This window comes from Boleophthalmus pectinirostris, unplaced genomic scaffold (assembly GCF_026225935.1).
Source record: "Boleophthalmus pectinirostris isolate CB_2022bp ecotype Guang Dong unplaced genomic scaffold, ASM2622593v1 HiC_scaffold_12, whole genome shotgun sequence".
In the NCBI taxonomy this organism is placed as follows: Eukaryota; Metazoa; Chordata; class Actinopteri; order Gobiiformes; family Gobiidae; genus Boleophthalmus; species Boleophthalmus pectinirostris.
In genome coordinates, this window is record NW_026571018.1 from 25,063,245 (window position 1) to 25,084,618 (window position 21,374).

Sequence of the window (21,374 nt, forward strand, 5' to 3'; positions counted from 1 at the left end):
ATATCGTGAACCATCAAAATATATCGAATTACAAGTCTCTTTGTTTAAATTAAAAGTCATGGTGTCGCAATAGTTAAAAAAAGACATAGACCATGATCCTTTGCTCCATTTCAGAGCAGACAACATGAAGAAATAACAGTTCTAAACCAAAGAACTACAACGTAAAAGTGCTTAAGGCTTGTCAAGGCATTTTAAGAGGAAAAAGTAGCATAATAACAGTTTTAGTTGTTTAGCCCCCACAAAATATCGCAATAAATATTGTACTGTGAGACGTATATCGTGAAAATATTGTGCTGAGAGATTTAGATATTGTTACATCCCTAATCGTGAGCCTCTCCACCATATCGTGAGCTTTCCCACGATATCACAATAAATATCGTACCGTCCATTTTGTGTAATATAGGACATTTTAAGAAATCACTGAAAACAATTAGAAGAGAAATATAGATAGGCCCATATGCCAAAAACTGGTATGTGTTAGGTGATGGCCTGTTGTTGCTTACTGGTAACCTCTGGATCAGAATAAGCTAATAAACTACATTTCCCATGAGACAAAGCAGGTAAATTCCTATATGAGGAGTGAATCAAGAGCTTTGGACAACTGTGGCATACTAACTGTCATCTTATGCACCTTTGCCTTTGTGCCCTTGCTCCAGAATAACCCTAAAGTCTCGTATCATTTAGAGAGAGAGGAAAAGGCTAAGGACAGTGTGAATATGTGAGAAATGTGCTTGTAACAGTGTAACAGTTTCATCAGCGAGGACCCAAAGCCTTCGAATGGAAACTGAGCAGTGAGCGTTTCCGCCTGAGCAGGGGAAATGATATGTCATGGTCTATAAAGCAAACCTTTTATATAGTTTTGGAGACACCATCCTACTGACTAGTGTGTCATTGTGCAAGGGAATATGAAAGCCTAATTTGAGAAAAGTTAGACAGCAGAGTAAAATATACATTAAAGCAACAATGTCGAACTTTCTGGAGGTGACGTTAAAAAGACACACTTTATGTCCTATACTGTGGGGTATTACAGCTAAAGGAACATTTACTATAGTATCGCATTCAAACAATTTGTGGCAGAGTTCAAATATCTTTAGGATAGAGTTTCCTCAAAATTCCTCTCGTATATTTGGACGAGCCAGAGCAAAAATAGCCAAAAGGCGGAACATGGTGCTCCAATGACCTTTGCCCCTGTTAAGTGTTTGACATTTAGGTTCCCAGTCTGTGTGGTATTCTGAACTTCACTGCTGACCATAAAACCATCTGCACTGGAAAACTACATTCATTTTGCCCTGTTCTATGAAATGTTAGAAATGGGCCAAAGAAGACGCGATTAGTTGAGGAGTGTATTTGGAACTGGAATTTTTAAGTTTGTATTGATAATTTTATGAATTAAAAAGTGATTATGCCATTGGGACTGGAGATTTCCAATGCTAACTGGAGTGTATTCATTTTGTAGAACGCACAAGCAGCTGTGTAATCCTTCTAACCCATATGAAATAAAAATGTTTCAGTAATTACTAATGAGATGTTTGTTTTTAATATAGATCATTTTTAAGTGTTGGTCAACTCCAAATTGTAGTCCAGGTCTGGATCTTCGTTGAGGTGACTAACCTTAAAGAGCTCTCCAAGTTTTTAGTATTTTAAGTAAACCATAATAATAGTCAAATATAAGTGATTGGGACAACCATATAGATTTTGAAAATGACTCTCAAGAAGGTCCATCAAAAATCTGAACTTAATACAAATTAGAACTATAAGCTTTTAGTTCAGACAGTTGTGTTTTACTTGACCAAAATTCAATCAATCAATAATTTTGTTTTGATTATAAAGATTTATATGGGATAACAGCAGAAAGAATTTTGTGAATTAGCTAAAGATTTGGTATTTTTTTGGTATTTATATGTAAAAAGGCAGATGAAACTCATGATACAGAAGTTTTTAAATAATTACTTTTAGTACTTTTGTCTGCATAAATAGTAGTTTTTGCAAGAACTCCCCAGCAGTTGTAATCTTGTAAATGGAGTGAGTTTAGGTCAAATACGTCTGACACATAATTGTTTGGAGAGATTTTGCCACACCACCTTTTTTGTCAGCAAATTGATTGACAGGACAGTAACAGCCTTAACCTAATATATTTAAAACACAGCTAATACAGTACCAATGTGGCCTGCTTTTAGACCATGAGACTGTACCTGCCATTAATCCCTAACATGTGAAAAGCGCGCACACAAACGTACCAATATATAAGCTCTCTTTCATCGGCCCTAGAATCAGCAGTTGCATTGGTGTGCAATTTGTGCAGCGTGGCAACACTCGGCGGTGCTTGTTAAAACACTTTTCATATCCATGCAAGTGCAATGAATGGTGTCTGACAAGGGCGCTTGTCTGCCAATTGGAGTATTCTCATAAAGGAAGCACCCCGCCAAGATAAAAGCCCCGGGTGATGCTCAGGAGTGAGGTGTCAGGGTAAAAGAGAAAGCCAACGTTCAGGTCGGGTTGTGAGAGCCAGGAAAAGATGGAGACGAAGTAATAAAAGGGGAGGAAAAAGTGATGTGCATTGTGCATTTTAATGTTGTGATAATTATTATACACAATGCTGAGCAAGGCCATATGTGATTGACTATGGTAGTAGGTGTAAATGTAGAGCAATGCAGAGAAAACATCACATCCAAGAAGTTTTTTGGAAAGAACATTATCCTAACAACTAATAGCCGAATTATAGTTCTGCGTCGACTCAATGCACACTGCCGCCATCACCTTGTGTATACAAAATGAAGCGGGAAAGCGGAGTACCAAAAATGTATGTAGAGTGGTTACAAAATTTCGGAGGTGCACGTCAGTCAATGCAGATGCTCTGTGGAGAGGGTTCAAAGCGACACAGACTGTCTGCATCGTGATGCCAACGATATGACGCCTGTTTTACTAATTACAGTCACAACTCTTCCAAACAGAGATGCACTGATACGATACTGGCTTTGACTATCAGCGCCAATACTGAAAAATTTGCTGGATCAGGTATCGATTCCATGATATCGATTCAGTCGATTCAGTTCAATCCTCGTTGAGTCTTAAATTTGATGTAATAAAACTATTTACAGGCTGATTTTGGCCCAGAAGGTCTCACAATGCTTGAACTTTTATTCATAGGAAGCTGTTCTATAGTCATTTAAAGGATAAATAACAATGGCAGAAGAAAAAAAAAAGGTCTCTTATGCTATAAGTTAACTTGGTGCCATTTTCAGTCCACACACTGGTATCAGTCAATATCTGGTAGTATCAATATTACTGGTACTGGAACTGACAAAGCTGGATCGGTGCATCTCTACTTCTGAAAACAAACAATGGAGCTTTCATAGTTATCAAAAATGATGAAACATAAAGGGACAAAAACTGGACTCCTCAATATTTTTAGAATGGCCTTGATACCTGGTGAAGTGTTATGCCACAGGGTATTATTACATTCTATTGATTCATTGATTTATGAATAGTGCTTTTGTTTTCAGAATGGCATTGAAATCGCTATCAAGTTTCAAACATTTTTAATTAAAACAAGTTAGACATTTCTGCAAAGTGACAATATTACTGCACACTATAATTTTTTTTTAAATTTATTTATTTTTTTATAATTAACAAAGCTATTAATATGATCCAAATTGGTCTTACGATAATGGAACACTCTTACAGATGAGAAGCTCCACCTTATAGATGCCCTGTCCTTTTTGCACCCGCTTATCTGTGAGTTTCTTCATGCATAATACATAGGTCCAGACGACACGATGGTGCACTACTCTCTGTTGTAAAAGCTGTTGTGTTGGAGACTGAAGCTGTGTCAGGGCTCATTTCCTGAATATCTCACGCTTGGCTGACGTTCTTTTTCTGTCTATGTTTTTTCTCCCTGCCTGTGCTGTTTATTTCCCTATTTTTCCCTTCAAATGTAGTCAGTGATAATCTTTTTCAGCCCCAAATTGCAGTGTGCACCAGATCAAATTCCTCAATGTTTCAACTCTACGTTCTTACACACTGGGTAAATGTTTTTGTGGTTACAGTCTCATATACCCGGAGGTAGACGGAAAAACTAAATGATGAAATTATGTAACCAAGTGTATGGTAATAAAATAAATACAGATGTCTAGTGAAATGCCATATTTATGGTTCTCTAAAGACCAGTAAATCTTCACAAAAATAGTAGTGAAAAATGATTTGCAGAACAAAAACGTTCTACAAATCAGCCCTAAAATAATTATGTAAAATCGTTTTTCATTTCTTACACACATCTTTACCAGCATCATTCATTTTTTCCGGTGTGGTGTTCGTAAGGGAGTACAATCCTTGTCACTCAGGGTGCAGCTTTCTTCTTATGGCTTCTCTAGTGCCATGTCCTGGGGCGTTGTGCTGTCTCCTTTTCCCTCTGAAAGTCTATCCTATCATGGAGGATCGCCTTTGAATGACAAGAGCCCACTGGATATCAGGAAAACTGCTGAGACTTGGGGGATTATGCCATTAGGTTTGCAAATCAAGCTGGCAATGGATAAAGGCAGAACGTGCAACTGCAGTCGTCTCTCTGGTATATGTAAAGATTTAATTACACAGAAATGAGAAAATGAAGTATTTACAGCCTGAGATGTTACAACAGTCCAGTACTGGAAAACAAAGACACAGCACAAACTTGTGCACTTTGATGCCTCGTGCTGGATGTTGGTGCTTTCTTTTATCTTCCATATGTTTAAATCGATATAACTAGCTCGGTAAGTCAAGCTTATTATGTTGAGTAATGTAAAAAGTCATACATTTTTATCAGCTTTGGAAAATAGGATTTTCTTGACGAGATGGAAGCGTGTTAGTAAAACGAACCAGGCGTTTTTGATGACATTGTGATTTACATATTATGGGAGGAATATGAAATTTGCCGTTTCCTTGGAATACGATAAGGACTTGATCAGCTCTAACGCCCCCTTAGGAAGATGCAATTAAAATTGTGCAAACATAAGGAGGATGTAGGTGCAGTTATAGGCCCATAGTGGTACATAATGGCAAAATTGCCAAAACAGAACACAAATCCCATGACAATAATATATTGTAATATTGTATATACTTAACAAAAATCATACCATAGGCCTATATGGCAAAATGACAATGATGCATACAAGTTGATTAAAATTGATCTAAATGTGGTATTAGTGGTATTTGATCAGACTTGACCTGATGCTGTTACTTCAGTTCATAATTAAACCTAACTATATTTGAAATGATTTCTCATGTATCTTCTCTTAAACTGAAGAGTGTTGCCACTGTGTCTGCAGCCCCCTGGCTTAGCATCATACAGTAATTCCTATGGGGGTTATAGGTCATGGTGGGATTATTGCATGTGAAGGTCACCCATGGCTCACACCCTGATGGTGATCTAGGAGCACCAATATAAGAAGGGCTACAGTTTAAAGATGGCTTATTTTTCGGTCTGAGGCTCACTTTTAATAAGGTCAGGATTAGGGCGACCAGTGCATTATGACAAGGGCTTTAGGATCAGTGCTTAGTCCTGGAGAGCTGGCTGCCATTTACCAGCTCAATGCAACTGTGCTTAACATGGTCTCATTATTACAGGCAAGCCTGGAGATTCTGGCTCTATCTGCTCTGTAATAACTCATGTCTGGACTGCAGTCAATGGAAAGAGCGAGCGAGGATTTGTGGCTAAGAGCGCTTGTGCTTTTAATATTCTCCAAAAATCTGTGTCCGTGCACCGTGCTCCTACTCGTTCTGCCCCAGTCCAACGTGAAGCAGAGCAGTAGGATGTCGAGGGGCCTCTCAGCGGATTAGCACAGATTAGCATTAGCCGCTCCATTTCTACTGGATACACATAAAGCAGTTAGCATACGGGCTAAATAGTCTCGTTTTGTTACAGAGAATGGATCAGTACATTCCTCATAATTAGCTGCTTGAATAAGGATATCAAAGTTGGCTCTAATGTTAATCAATTAGCTCCTTAAATCAGGGATAACATTATGAGAACCTAAATATTGTTCATTCTTAAATACGCCCGGGACTTGAAGTTGTCCACTGCCAATCCTCCATCAGTCAAAACATGTGATTTGAAGCAGAATTCAGCCTTTGGAGGAAGAAACTTGACTGCTTTTATGAGTTAGATGAAGATGGTGATTCTTTTTTCATATCAACCCCTCTAACATGGACTAAACCATCTCACGATCCATACACATTTTTGGCACTCCACGCTCATTAATGATGTTTACCGATTCCAACCACAGGGGAATTTTTGAGTGAGCCAGGCCAGTGACGGCTTTTGACTTCTGGAAAGGAGGAGAGTGATGGAGTGAGTAATTGAGTTCAGTGTGAGACAAACACTAATGAGGATGATAAAGGAGGAAGTGAGTTAAGTCTGATAAGAGGACAGGCACCAGCACAGAGGAGGAGAGAGAGAGAAGGAGAGAGACGGAGGGAGCAGGGAAGGGGGGAGACTGAGGGAGCAGAGGGGGAGAGAGACAGGGAAAGAGAGAGAGGGAGACAGACAGAAGGAGCAGAGAAAGGGAGAAAGAGACAGAGGGAGCAGAGAAGAGGGGAGAGAGGAGAGAGATGGAGAGAGACGGAGGGAGCAGAGATGGAGACAGACAGTGGGAGCAGAGAAGGGGAGAAAGAGGGGGAGAGAGCTAGAGGGAGCAGAGAGGGAGAGAGGAGGTCAGAGAGGGAGAGAGACAGAGAGAGCAGAGAAGGAGAGAGACAGAGAGAGCAGAGAAGGAGAGAGACAGAGAGAGAGAAGGAAAGACAGAAGTAGCAGAGAAGGGGAGAGAGAGGGAGAGAGACAAAGGAAGTACAGAGGGGGAGAGAGGGAGGGAGAGAGAGAGACAGAAGGAGCAGAGAAGAAGAGAGCGAGAGAGACAGGAAGGACAGGAAGAGAGACAAAGGGAGCAGAGAAGGAGCGGGGAGAGAGAGAGAGAGAAGGAGCAAAGAGGGAGAGAGACAGAGAGAGAGAGGGGGGGAGAGATGGAGGGAGCAGAGAAGGGGAGAGACAGAGAGAGCAGAGAAGGAGAGAGACAGAGAGAGAGAAGGAAAGACAGAAGTAGCAGAGAAGGGGGGAGAGAGAGGGAGAGAGACAGAGGAAGTACAGAGGGGGAGAGAGGGAGGGAGAGAGAGAGACAGAAGGAGCAGAGAAGAAGAGAGCGAGAGAGACAGAGGAAGGACAGAGGGGGAGAGAGGGAGGGAGAGAGAGAGACAGAAGGAGCAGAGAAGAAGAGAGCGAGAGAGACAGAGGAAGGACAGGAAGAGAGACAAAGGGAGCAGAGAAGGAGAGAGAGAGAGCGAGAGACAGAGGGAGCGGGGAGAGCGAGAGAGAGAGAGAAGGAGCAAAGAGGGAGAGAGACAGAGAGAGAGAGAGGGGGAGAGATGGAGGGAGCAGAGAAGGGGAGTGAGACAGAGGGAGCAGAGAAGGAGAGAAACAGATTGGGAGAGAGAGAAGGAAAGACAGAAGGAGCAGAGAAAGGGAGAGATCGAGGAGCAGAGAAGGGGAGAGAGAGGGAGAGAGACAGCGGGAGCAGAGAGGGAGAGAGACAGAAGGAGCAGAGAAGGAGAGAGAGAGAGAGAGACAGCGGGAGCAGAGAGGGAGAGAGACAAAAGGAGCAGAGAGGGAGAGAGAGAGAGAGAGAGAGAGCGAGAGACAGAGGGAGCTTAGAGAGAGAGAGAGAGAGAAGGAGCAGAGAGAGAGAGAGACAGAGGGAGGAGCGAAGGGGAGAGAGGGCGCAGAGAGGGGGAGAGAAGCAGAGGGAGTAAAACAGATGGAGCAGAGAGGGAGAAAAGGAGAGGGAGCAGAGAAGGGGAGAGAGACAGAGGGTGTGAGCGAGGGTAAGAGAGGGAGAGACATAGATGGAGAGAGACAGAGAGCAGAAGGGGTGAGAAGGAGAGGTAGTGAGACAGAAGGAGCAGAGAGGGAGAGAGAGAAGAGAAAGGGAGGGGAAGAGAGAAGACAAAGGGCGAGAGGGCAAAGAGCGAGAGCATGGGGGTAGTGCAGGGGATGAGACAGAGAAAATTCATAGAGGAAGACAGAAGAGAGAAAGAGAAGAGAGAACAGAGAGAGAGAGCACCTGTGTCAAACTCCATAGTCTGCAGTTTTTGCTAAAATTCACTACAAATGCTGCACTCAAAAGGAAAAAACACACAGATCACATACATGTACATACACATGATATATTTGTCAGAGTGAAAAATGGTCTTGGAGGTAATGCCATTGTAATTAGTCACAGTATTGTCAGATCAGCAAGAGTCCCAGCTGGAGTATTGGTTAATTTGTTGGGGATTGATGAATTGTTAGTAGTAGTAACACTCTTTCATTTGTACTTGTTCCACTTAAGTGCTATAAGCTAATAAGAGAGAGAGAGAGAGAGAGAGAGAGAAAGGGAGAGAGAGAATGCACATTTATACAGAATGACTGTTGTTTTTTTTGTTTTTTTGTTTTGTTTTTTGCAAAATCACAATACTTGCTCTACCCATCCGGAGAGAAGTGAGAGAAAAGCAAATAGCTTTAAGACAGGCAGTGAAATTAGCCGTAATTGGAGACCATTTAAAACCATAATAAGTTCTTTGTTTCCTCAGCAGGAGGTTGTGGGGAAGGGGAAGCCTTTTGATTAGAAGTGGAGATGAGTGAGCTATAAAACCAGCCAGCCAGCCCTTCCCCAGTTTCATGCCGGGTGCGCGTGTTAAATCTCCCTGCCAAAAAACGCTAAAGTTAATAATGTTGGAAGAATTATTAAAACGTCCAGTGTCAATTCAGGGGAGGCCCGTAGCAAATATCAGAGAGAAATCCCACACAGGAAGCAGCAGGAGCGAGCTAACAGCCTTGTAAAGACTCCAACCTCCAATGCTAAACACAAACTTACAAAATATGCAAATGGAGCATGAAAATATGTATTAAACCCAGGCTGAAAAACACAATGCCGAATAGTCAACAAAGATGTGTGCTCGCTCGCTTGCTCGCTAGCAGATTGTCACCGCTCCACTGTTTGGGGCAGGCACCGCGACAGAGCTCAGGGTGTGTACCACTTAGGAGGGGGGAATAATGTTGTGGGGCATATAATAGATTTGCAATGTGGCGAGCGGAGACAGATGGCAGGGGGGCTGTGTGGGTTTACCAGATTGAACACACACACAGCACAATGGGTGTAAGGAAGACCAAATCCCTAAGGCGTGTTATGTATGCCACCACGCGCTCGCCCCAGCCAAAGGGTCTCACTTCATTTGGGTTTTAGCTGTTAGAAATTGTCACACTTGACTCCATCTTTCACCCCTCAATACAACAGGCTCGAGAGTCATGAACAAGATATAAGCCACGAGCAATATTAGGGGATTATGGCCTTTCAATTTGGAGTCATTCAATACCGGTGTTGATCAAATAAAAATGTATTCTGTGGCAGATTTTTTAATTAAAAAGATTTGAGGATTATCTTCTGCACTAAATACATACAATAATTTTAAATGACCTATATATTACACAACATTGATTCTTGAACTTTAAGCAATGTTGTATAGTCATTACATCATCAAAAACATTCCTGGAGCTGTGTTTTGTTTCATTCACACATGTTTGAGAAACCCTTTATATTAGTCTGTCTACATCTCCAAAGCTCAAAATGTTCTTTTCCACCTTATGACGTCATGAAGCTATAGTTTTTTACATTTTGTTCAGTAGAGATTGCCAGTTCCAGAGCTGAAATGATCAAAATAGTATAGATAGTGGCAGTGTATGGAGTTTAAAAACACATTGGAGCACTTCCTGCATTACCACATGACATCACAAGGTGGAACAGCGCACAGAACTCAGCCTAAATATGCAGGGTTTGTGTCTTAAACATATGTTAATGAAGCAAAATGCAACTGCAGGTAAGTTTTTGATTAGATCAGAAAATTTATTGTATAATACAGTCCCTTTAAGGTACAATTGCAAATATTCGCAAATCTAATCAATATTTTTTTGCTCAAAATTTATGTTTACAAAGTAGGATTCTGTTCATTAATAAGAGCATTATTGCAAAAATCCCATGCAACGTCAAAACATCACATCTTGTTTGTAGAGATACAAGTTTTGGGGGTTTTTTTTCGATAAAAAAAAAAAAAAAGACAGGATATTTTTTTCTTTACAGAGGACACACTATTCTCTAAATAAATGCAGCAACTCAAATCACATTGTATTGCACATTGTCCTATTTGTTGCTACAGTAGAGCGGCTCTGTTTGATTGGGCTCCTATGCATTATTTATGTACATAAACAAATGAAGACTGTACTTTGAAGACAAAATATTTTCACACGTTAACAGGTGCATGATGAAGACACAATGTGTTTTATCACTGTCACTACTAGATTCACCTTTCTGTGTTCTTAAAGGTGCATTGTGTAACTTTTGGGGTGGAGAGTGCGTCACCTGCTTGCTTCTATGGCTGTTTATATCATTGTTTTGCCAGGAATGTTCCACAGTATGACATTAAATAGCTCTACCTTATGTTTTAAAGCTCCAAAATACCTTGAAAAACAGGCATTCTGACTGTGAGTGAGGCTGCCTCTTCGCTGATCTGACAATACCATACAATATCATACTGTGACGCATTCCAGACAAAGCAATAACACTTCCATGGAGAAAAGCATTTGATGGCCCCTCCATATTGCACCTTTAATGTTAATGTTCACTACATCACCAGACTTCACAGCCAGTAAAAATCAACAACTATATTGCTGTTCACTGGAAACACACTGGCCTCTGTGTTGGTGTAAAACATTTAGACCAGCAGATGAAATTCCACACCTCCACCTCTCCAAAGTAATCACTTAATGACGGTCTTTAAAGCACATAGGCGTTTTCTCAGGTAACACGCACAAAGCATCTATATTTCAACTCAAAGACCAATAATAAGCTGCACTTTCTTCCATTCAGTCTCCTATTGTTCAGACCATAACCACTGAGGCGAATGAATAACAGCCGAAACAACACAAGTGCTTGGACTTAGACTGAGGAACAACAATCAGTGCCAGCGAGTAAAATGTGTAGAGGTAAACAAATATGAAGTACATATAAATACTCTTAAGTAGGGCGGGATAATTTGATAATAGAAAAATAATTGTGATCTGATTCCTGTGACAATATCCTGTTCTGGTGAAATGGTATCAGTAATTCAGAGTTATGTTTTGTTTCATTTACTTTAACACACAAACCCTGCGTATTTACGCTGTGTTCTTCTCTCAAACAGTCAACACTCTGTTCAACCTTGTGATGTCATGTGGTGGTACAGGAAGTGCTCCACTGTGTTTTAAACTCTATACATTATAGATCTACATGTGGCTACATAATATAATGTTATTATGAGAGCATATTAAACAATTAAGATCTAAAAACAACATGATATGTTGTTCTAAAGGGTGTCAGCAAGAGTACACAAACCACACAAAAGTCTACAAAAGCCAGCTGACTAGAAAACCGGTTTTAATCAAACACAGTACAGAGCTCCAGCAGGACCTGTAATGTTAACCACTTAGCCGCTTAGCATGTCTTGCTCTCCGGCTGCGTGCGCATCTCCAAAAGTTTGTGAACAGGAAACCCATCTATACACTTTCACTGCATTTGGATGATTTCAGCCCTAGAATTGCCAATCTCTACCAAACAAAAGGTAAAAGGTAGATATTAATTTGAAAACTATCGCTTCATACACAACAAGGTGGAACAGAGCATTTTGAGCTTAGGAGATGTAGAAAGACAAATAAGAAAGGATTAATTAGGATCAAACATGTGTGAATGAGACAAAACACAACCCCGGGTATGTTTTTGAGGAGGTTACAGCATTCTTACAAGGCTTCTGTTACTCACTCAATCAAAGTATGAGCTTTCTAAAGAAAATGGCTAAAAAAAGTTTCCTATCTGCAATTTTATTAGCATCTCCAAAATATCGCAATAAATATTGTACCGTGAGATGCATATCGTGATAATATCGTACCGAGAGATTAGGATATCGTTACATCCCTAATAAAATCGAATTTGAGATGTAGGCTTGGTATACTGTTCACCCATTGTAGTTGTTGTAGCTGTAGTAGTAATAGTTGTAGTTGTAGCAGAAGTAACATCATTTGTAATAGTTGTGGCAGGTAGTAGTCATAGCATAATTACTAAAACCTTCTAAATTTAAATGACATTGACTATTCCTAATATACTACAACAAATTATAAAACAGAATATCTGGTTATTCAAGCCACATAAAAACATCGCAAGGACAACACGAACGAAAGCAGCAGTAGCCTTGGTAAAATACACTAAATACATTATAAAAAATAAAGTATAATAGAGTGGTTACTTCCACCTGCTGAATTGAATCATTCCATTTGTTAATTTCAGTTGTATTTGAAGCCTCATGCCCCTCGTCTCACTGTGTAATAGCTTTCAAAGTCCGAATTAAGATGTGTAGAAGAAACCCCTCCAGCTAATGATTAGACAAGGAACTCCAAAGCATCTTCTGGCCATTGAACAACATAAGCCCTCTTTATAATTACACATTCCCAAAGTCTGCATATACACCAGCACCAGCACGCACACCAAGTCAATTAACACCAAACATGTATCTTTGGGGAATTATATTTCAATTAGCTTTAGCTACTTCTGGGCTTCCTTTGAGACTGCTCCGCTAAACAAGTGCATGGCGATGTATTTGTGGAAGCGGTAAATCCCACTTTTCAATTAGCAACGTGCAATAATTCTATACTGTTATTGTCTTTGAACAAGTTAAGCAATTAGGCCGTATATCTAAAAGCTGTTAAATATGCATCTCAAATCATGTATTTTTAGAGCTAGTTTTTGAAGTAAATTAAGGCTGTGAGAAATGTACAAGTAGCCATTATAAATTATCTAAAGGGAATATACACTGATTATACAAATTACACTAAGTAATATCTGGTATTTATGAACTCATCTGTGCAGAAAGAGAGGGGGATTTTTCAGACTAAAACTTTATACCAGTCTTCGTAGGCACATCCGCCTGTCGTCCTCATTCTGTTTTTCTTCACCTGAAATATTCTGACATGCGTTTCAACTTTTTTCCAACATATTCCCCTTGGATTTGGTCTTCCTGTCTGCTGTGATTTGATAGGCGAACGCATGTGGACCAAGACAGGATCAAAAAAGTCCGGGTTAAGTGAGGTAACTGCTTATCCAATGTTGATGTACCAAACCAGTGGTGTCCAATATTTTTGTTCTTTATATACATCAGGTTGGAAGAATACATGTCTTTTTATTAATAGTATTCTTCTTAACGCTGTGAATCCCTATTACAATGATAACTGCAAAATGTGTACTGTATTACAAATAGGCCACATTTTTTATTCACTCAAATCTGATTCCAAGTATGCAGTGGTCGATATGCATGCCAGATGCCGCTGTTCTACCCATTTATTATGTTCTGGGGCCAACACAAATTGCACACTGGCTGGTTTGAACACAAATAAGCAAGGGTGCGTGACATCAAGTTTTCAATCAAGTTTTCATCATACGGATTGATCTTCATTGATTTTATTATACTATGTCTTATTAAATAGCTTTCAATGTTATCTTCCTTCAGTCTAAACTTTTTTTTTCCCCATAAAAATGTCTGTACAACTTGTAAAGTGAAACACGATTTTATCCTGTAGTACATATATAACTTTAACTTTGAACCAACTTTGTCATTCATTGTGTTCTGCCTGTATGTGCAAATTCCCACTTGACTTCGACTTGAGCAAATCCTATCAGAGAGGCCGTGTTTGCTGAGTGACTGTATTCACCACTCTAGCAGGTGTACGACAAAAGCAGAGTTGGGGGCAGAAGGGGAGCAGAGAAAGCAACAGGGAAGCGCCTATCTCTATCTGTGTTGTGGAGGACGATTACTGTACTTGTGCGGGCAATTCTCAGCACGCCAGACCTGAGGGACTGCTATGAAAAGGAGCTGTCAGATGAAAGGGCACATAACATGAAAAGAACATTATCTCAGTAAGAGTGGTTAAGGCGGAGGATGATGTAGAGGAGTGGAAGTTCAGCTCAAAGCCCTTGTTACGCTGACAGTAGTGTTTTATTTGCGCTCTTGCTTGAAGGACTGCATTTGAGTGGTGATGTTGTGATCGCTTTAAGGGACGTTGTTGTCATTGTTTCCTGTGAGAGGGAATCAGTTTGACCAAAGGTTCCCCATGTTTTAATTCTCTGTAGGTGGAATGTTTAACTTTGTCGGAGAAGAGGATAACATGCTAATTGTTATGTGAGTCTTAGAGTACAGTAACAGAGCAGTAGCCTAATTATTATAACTGACTCTAGTAAGTCTATTAAAACCAGTAACCGATTAGTGGAGGCAAGGCTAGTAATAATGGGAAAAAAGATCATACTAGTTGTAACAATAGCAGAGGAAGTTGAATTTTATGTGAGAAATTTTATATTTTCTTTTGACATTTTCTGACTTTAAACAGCCTAGGCCACATTCATGTTCGACTCCAGTCAAATGAAGCTCATGGAGGCCACCAGTTATGGGGCGAATTTGGAGGCAAGTTCCATATTGGAAACAGAATTGATTTTCGGACAAAATATCCAAATAAAAACACCAGGTTCATGTAGAGCAGGTTAATAAGAACATTTTAAGACCAAAATGAGAAGTGTGACACCAGCAGTTACAGATAAAGGTGATCGTTTTTCAAGACAAAGTGAATTGGAGCTGGAGTCGGAGGAGCTAGTAGTTAGCTACTAATATGTCCATTTATGTATACAGTCTACGGGTCAACCGTATGTTCCACAGTTCACACAGTAGTCTTCATCCTATAATGAAAGCTGTGATTTTTTTTTTTCTTCCTCATGTGCGAGAAAAAATCCAACTTTTGTGTAGGCAGTTTAAATCCAAAGGTGCTTGTGTGTGTACGACTTGGGGACTATTCTTTATTCCACTGTTTGAGATTAGTGACACATGGCTTGTCAAAGACTGGGGCTTCAGATTAGCCTGTTGCTAATCCTTTGCAATTCCATGCTAATACAGACATCACACAGACAAGCAAGAAACACAAGACTTCAGTTTACCAATGTTTGTTTAAGCCTAAAATAATATTGGCAGATGAAGTTAAAGAACTAGTGTGCCAAGTCTCCTCACTAACAACTACCACCTTTCCAACTGTTCTGTTAGCTGAGATGCTAGCTGAGTTAGCATGCTGTCATCACCTACTGAGAGGTCTATTTAGGTGCTAATTGTCTGTCTGCAGCTATGCGCCTAGCCTTGTTCGTACCGTGAGCCTGCATTTGATTTTTATAATTTATTACGTCTCTGTAAGATTGGCCATAGCCAGGCCTGGGTATTTGTTTATGATTTTATGAATACAGTGGTTGTGCTGCACTTTTGTTCTGAAAGCTCTTTAGTCGTTACACATATTTCACAGTCATTTGGAGCTTTTGGAATTGCACATCCGTAACAGAAGCATATAGGCCAAACCAGGCCAGGGCCCCACCAAGGCTTTGTGAAAAGTTGACAGCCCTGATGACATAATATATCACCTAACTACTAACTTCCCTGACTGGTGATTAGAGATTTTTTTTAAAGTCCAAATATTGGTGTATCTGCCCTACATCCTCAGCACAGGCCAATATCTCTTACGGGTGATGGTGAGTTTGCAGTAAATTAAAATCAGATCATTTGGGGAAAATAATCTGTCCTATATATATCGGCCCAAAAATATCAGCAGAGCTTATTGGCCATCGGTTGCTCTGGATTCTAAATAATCAGCACCAGCCATGCAAAACAAAACAAAAAAAACAAATCGGTCGATCTCTAATAGTGACAGTCAGACTCTTGATGCAAACCTCGTCATTTCTGTTCTTTTTATCAGCTGATACTATTGCTTGTTGTTTATCTAGACACAGACGCATTGAAGACAGATAGCTTTTAGGCATATTTCAGACTTGGCCATGCTTTCTAAACATTACACTATGAGTAAGGAGGAGGCCATTTTGCTCTGCTTATAATCTCTTTGTCATTTCTTTGACTGGTGAAATAAAAGCAAAATCTGGCAGCTCTCTCGGTCTGTGCTGTATCATTAAGAGTGGGTGTATCCTTTTCTGTGAGAAGATAAAACTCCCAATATTTCACCAAGGCTTCTGCAACAGGCTATAGTGCATCCAAAGAATCACTATCTTCACAATCACTCATCGGGGTAACTCACAGGACCAGTGGAATACATTTTTTAATGAGTTTCTCAATCAGTGCTTGTTTCTCTTATGTAATCGTTGATATTTTGTTGGCTAAAATCATAAAAAATATATAGAGATACACTTCTCCACTAAGGCTGAGAATCACAGGGTCCCTCGATAGGGTACACAGTTTATGGCTCACGATACATAAACAAGATTTCTTGTAGTGTGGTTTAGAAAAAAAAATGCTAAAAGATATCAAAAAAACACTCTTGCGATATATTGATACAGAAGCCAACAATAAAGATACGGTATCACCAGATTTAGTATCACACTTAGGGGTGTGCATTGCCTTCAGTCTGACGATACGATACGATACATATCATGATTTGCATGTCATGATTCAATATATCACAATATATCCCGACACTAAAACAATGATGATATATTGCAATTTATCAATAATTACTTCTAATAATACACCTTCAAGAAAACACAATTGTATGAAAAATATATATATATGTATATATATGTATATATATATATATATATATATATATATATATATATATATATATATATATTATATATATATATTTGTTATATATATATATATATATATATAATTTTTTTTTTTTTCATGAGAACAGTGAATATAAATAAGAAATATTGAAATGAAATATATTATTTTAAAAATCGATTCGTATCCATTTTCAGTCGATTCAAGAATTATGTAATGAAGTATCACAATATATGACTCTATCGATTTTTTCTTACACCCCTAATCACAATATATTGATATGTCTATATTTTTGCACACTCCTATCCTCCACCTTTCTCATTCCAGATACCAATATAAAAGGAGCCATAGCCGGAAGATCTTGAAATACATTGAATTAGTCATGGCATATGATCTGTCTAATGCATTACTGTACAAAGAAATAGTGCAACAGAGTCGTATCAGACGTTCCATCAAAAGACATGTCTCCCCCTATAGCTCGGTCCGATTCTGCTCCTCCTCTTTCCTACTCCAACTTTTTAACACCTGGACTAACAAAAGAGCTGCTTTGATGGTGGGAAATCCCTTGGCAGGGCTGGCGGTGGATCCACTGAGCTGCGTGTGTGATGCTCCACCGAGGCTGTAGCACATTGAAGATTCATGGTTTGGGTATAAGGCAGAGTAGCTCAACACCTCACATGTTGTAGCCATCAAAGCATGCCCATGAAAATGAACACACACATACGAGCGAGAGAGAAGCAGAGGGCCAGATAGAGAGTACATCTTGTTTCTCAGTGTAATCAGTAGCTGTGCAAACACACACACATACACTCGCACACACAAGGCGGCTTGTTATCAGAAGCTTTCCCACGCTGCTGTGCTACAAAGCTCCACACCAGGATGGGAGGATGAGGAGGAAAGAGGAGGAGAAGAGGAGAGCGGAAGTAGAGATGGATGGAGGGTCAGTGGCTCTCGCTCCCTGCAGGGATAAGTCGAAAGAAAAAAAGAAAAATAATTTTTTTTCCTCCACTTGCTATACATGATAAAATTTGGTTACATACAGTTTAATCCATCCATCATCTGACAATTCTGAATATTTCAAACTACGTCAGAGGAAAACAATCTCTTGACATACTAGATTAGATTGATATAGCTGTACTTTGACATATTTTTACATTTTCATTTTAAAATATGGACAACTTATTCAATATTCATTGTAACATAATAAAAACAGCACTTCTAGTATCAGCAGCAGTAGTAGAAATTTTGAAGGAGTAGCGGTAGAACTAGAATGTTAGATTGAGCACAAGACGAGAAGATGGGTCAGAAAAAGGAAGAAACAACGAAGAATAGATGGATGGAGGGTCAGCCTTCCTCGGCTCGGACTCACTGCAGGGATAAACACATGTCGCGGCGGGTGGTCTGGTTTAGGCCTGCCAGATCACAGTTCACAAACTCCGCCAGCAACAAAGACAACAGGAAGCCAGCGAAGCAGTGCAGATAAACCCTCATCCATAACAACATATCGGACACTTTGGTGGAGATTGGCTGAACGTTCCTCCTCCACACCTCTCCTCCTACATTACTCTTACATCAGTCTATTCTCTGACTCTTCTCTCTCTGTGTAAGCTTCTATTTGCCCCTCTGCCTGCAGGTCTTACGTAACCGCCCCATTTGCATAACCATTTTTTTTTTTCTGCTGCTTTGGCGACGAGCAAACACAAGACCCAATAATATGTTAACAACCTGATCTGCCGGGATAAACAACTAGCTCCCATCACAACATGTTTGCAGGTCTGATGGAGTATTTCTGGATCTCCTGTAGCCAGCTGGCAAAGGGCCACCGGGGCCACAACAGCTGTCATTTACTAAACAGCAAGCATGGGATAGACTTGATTCAGGGGGAGGACGACCTGCCTGCTGTGTGGAACCTATACAATAATAGGTCTTGCACCGCGAGATGACTGTTCAAATCAAGCACCCTAACATTATCCTCTTCAGGTAGAAAGCAATCGAGACTGATAACAGATCGGACAGTGTGTGGTAAAGAGGAAGAAGAAGACACGCATGTTGTGGGCTGGTCTATGTTTTTGCAAAGGTTTTGGACACACAGGGGGCAAGGCCGCAGATGTTTTCAGGTGGTAACCAAGGTGACATTTTTAACAGATGTAATATGCACCAAATATTTCAGTTATTTTATTTGAATTGATGTGTATTATTGTGCGTTCAATTTAACTTGAAAATGACCTATTAACTACAAGCCTTCCACCCTGGACAGTGGCCAATATGAGTAATAACCACTACAGAACATACTTTTGCAGGAATGTCAATAATCAAAAGCACTTCATTTGTTGATACACTTCATACACAGGAGTTACAGCTTACAGCAACTATGAACCTTAAAGTAAACAACAGAGATTTTAACAGACAAGCAACCACTGTAGGATTTAGTCATTATCAGCCCTAGCAGTTAAGATTTATCATTCATGTATAAAAACACCAAATGTCCACATATCTTTGGATATTATGTTGATGACAGTTAAAAAACAGATGGTCAGTGAGTTCACGCCGACTCCAATCCAGACTGAATGTCTAAAAAGCCTCAGTAATACACTCCTGTTGTACTGGTTTCATATCTTAAGAATCCCCATCCTCATCCCCAATCATTAAGTCAAGAATCATCTTAATCATGTCTGCTTATTAGGCAAGCACTTTTACACAAACACACACATCCACTTGAGACAGATAACAACAAATGATCAAGGGAACGCAGTGCAAATGATCCCCCATTTGGGATTCCTCATTCACTTGTGTGGAACACCACAGTCAGAGCTGAGACAATCAATTCTGTCTTTTTAATGATAATTGAACTGTCTTGTTTTTAGCAGTTTTGCATGGATTGTAATTCAGCCGCTTAATAAGAAATACACTGTTAAAAGCAGGGATCTAAACCAAAACAAAAATGACATAAATAGTGAAAGTGGCTAAGATGCTTCTCGCTCTGGCCTTTGATGCCTGGGGAATGTGAAAACCACCATCATTAAAAATAAAAATTCAACACCATGTTTAAGTGTACTTTGAAATGACTAAATCGGCAACCCACTGATGGGCACTTTGGAGGAGGAGAGGCAGGAGTAGAGGGGGTCGGCTAAAGCTGGAGCGTGTTTGCTTTTGTTTGAAGTTTGCTACGCTGTACTGAAAATAGACCCCTGGTTGGAAAGACGTTTTTAATGATCAGTCAGTCTACGAACCTAAGCTTTCATTAGTGACTATTCCTAATGCATGAGCCCACATTCCCAATAGTCATGCACATAGTGTACAGAACAGGTGAAATCCACGGCCATTCAGCACACGCCACTATGTATTTGTGTAAGGGGATAAAAGGAAGTACTAAATCATGTGGCTTTCCTTGACCTTGCCCCTAACAATGTCATGTCACTTGTGTGTTTACAGTTCTGAGCTACGTGCTGGCTTCCAACCAATCTGAGCTGACAATTACCTCCAAGACATGGCAACCACAATGATTTATAGCCTGTATACATCAACAAAACCCACTGCACGCTGGGAGCCAGAAAGCAGGTGGAATGGGCGCTTTAATCACTATTATAGCTCCGTACGTTATAGTCTTGTTTTGATACAATACATATAGAAAGTGAGTAAATTTTGAAATGGTCAAAAAGGTGTAAAGAAATAATTAAATTGGTTTACTCTGGTGTAATAATATAATCCATAATCAGCAACATTAAAAGACGTTCCTAGTGGGTTTCTGACTCACCCACCTCACTTCATCCTGAGGCGTGTCTTTCTCCATGGCATACGTTGGTTTGCATGGACATATAAAACATAAAGAGATAAATATTTGTATGAAGCTTACGTTGTTTTGAACTAGTGAGAGGAGAAAAATTATGTTCATCCACGCATCACTTCAACTGAGCGTAATGGACCTGACACACCTGTGCGTAAGAATAAGCGCCAGTGACCGCAAGAGCTGACCCGTATTCCCGCCCTGCTGAACACAACAACAACACATGCATTAAGCCGACTCCGTGCACTCACCTTTCACCAGGAGCACGTAAACAGTGTAGAAGGTAAAAAGCAAATGACTCTTGAGGTTCATCCTGTCTTCCTTCCTCTCGTCCTCTCTCCTCCGCACTTCTGATTTCTTCTTTCCCCTCGCTGGTTCCCGAACCGGACCGCTTTGTTGTAGCTATCCAGATGGACTTCTTTGCCTGACTTCACGGCCCCGTTATGATGCTTTTGTCGCTTATGTCCACACGGAATGCGATAGTATAGTCACGCAGGTTCGTGTTGAGTAGATGGGACGGGGCAGTATAGCAGTAGTAAAGCCTCGTCAACAGCACGTCCTCCGTTACGCACGGTCCTGAATGGATGGATGAATAGATGCTGCCGCTGCACTGTCGGCTGTGGCGTACAGTCCACACTGAGCACCGACCACGAGTCGATTGTTTGAGTCCCGCCCAAATGGATTTGACTGACAGAATGGGACAACCAATGAGAGTGACTATAGGCAAAGGGGGGCGGGGCGACGCGAGGAGGAGTTGCGGAGCACTGTAAAAATTGTCACTCTGCGCTCGTTTGAACAGTTCAATATAAAATTATTATTCTTTCCTTATTTGGCTGCTTTTTTAAAAATACATTTTGATGATTTACAACATTTTGAATGTGTTTTTTCTTAGGCATAAATACACCTAGTC

General features: G+C 40.2%; 1 protein-coding gene across 1 annotated transcript in view; it reads right to left on the minus strand.

The window, feature by feature from the left end:
* Window positions 1-21,088, minus strand: part of cadm2a (cell adhesion molecule 2a) — a 241,266-nt gene extending 220,178 nt beyond the window's left edge. Inside the window, exon 1 of the mRNA XM_055148857.1 lies at window positions 20,716-21,088. Within this exon, the coding sequence (XP_055004832.1) occupies window positions 20,716-20,776 (61 nt within the window). The 5' untranslated portion in view covers window positions 20,777-21,088. The remainder of the gene's footprint in view (window positions 1-20,715) is intronic.
* Between the last annotated feature and the right edge of the window lie 286 nt (window positions 21,089-21,374).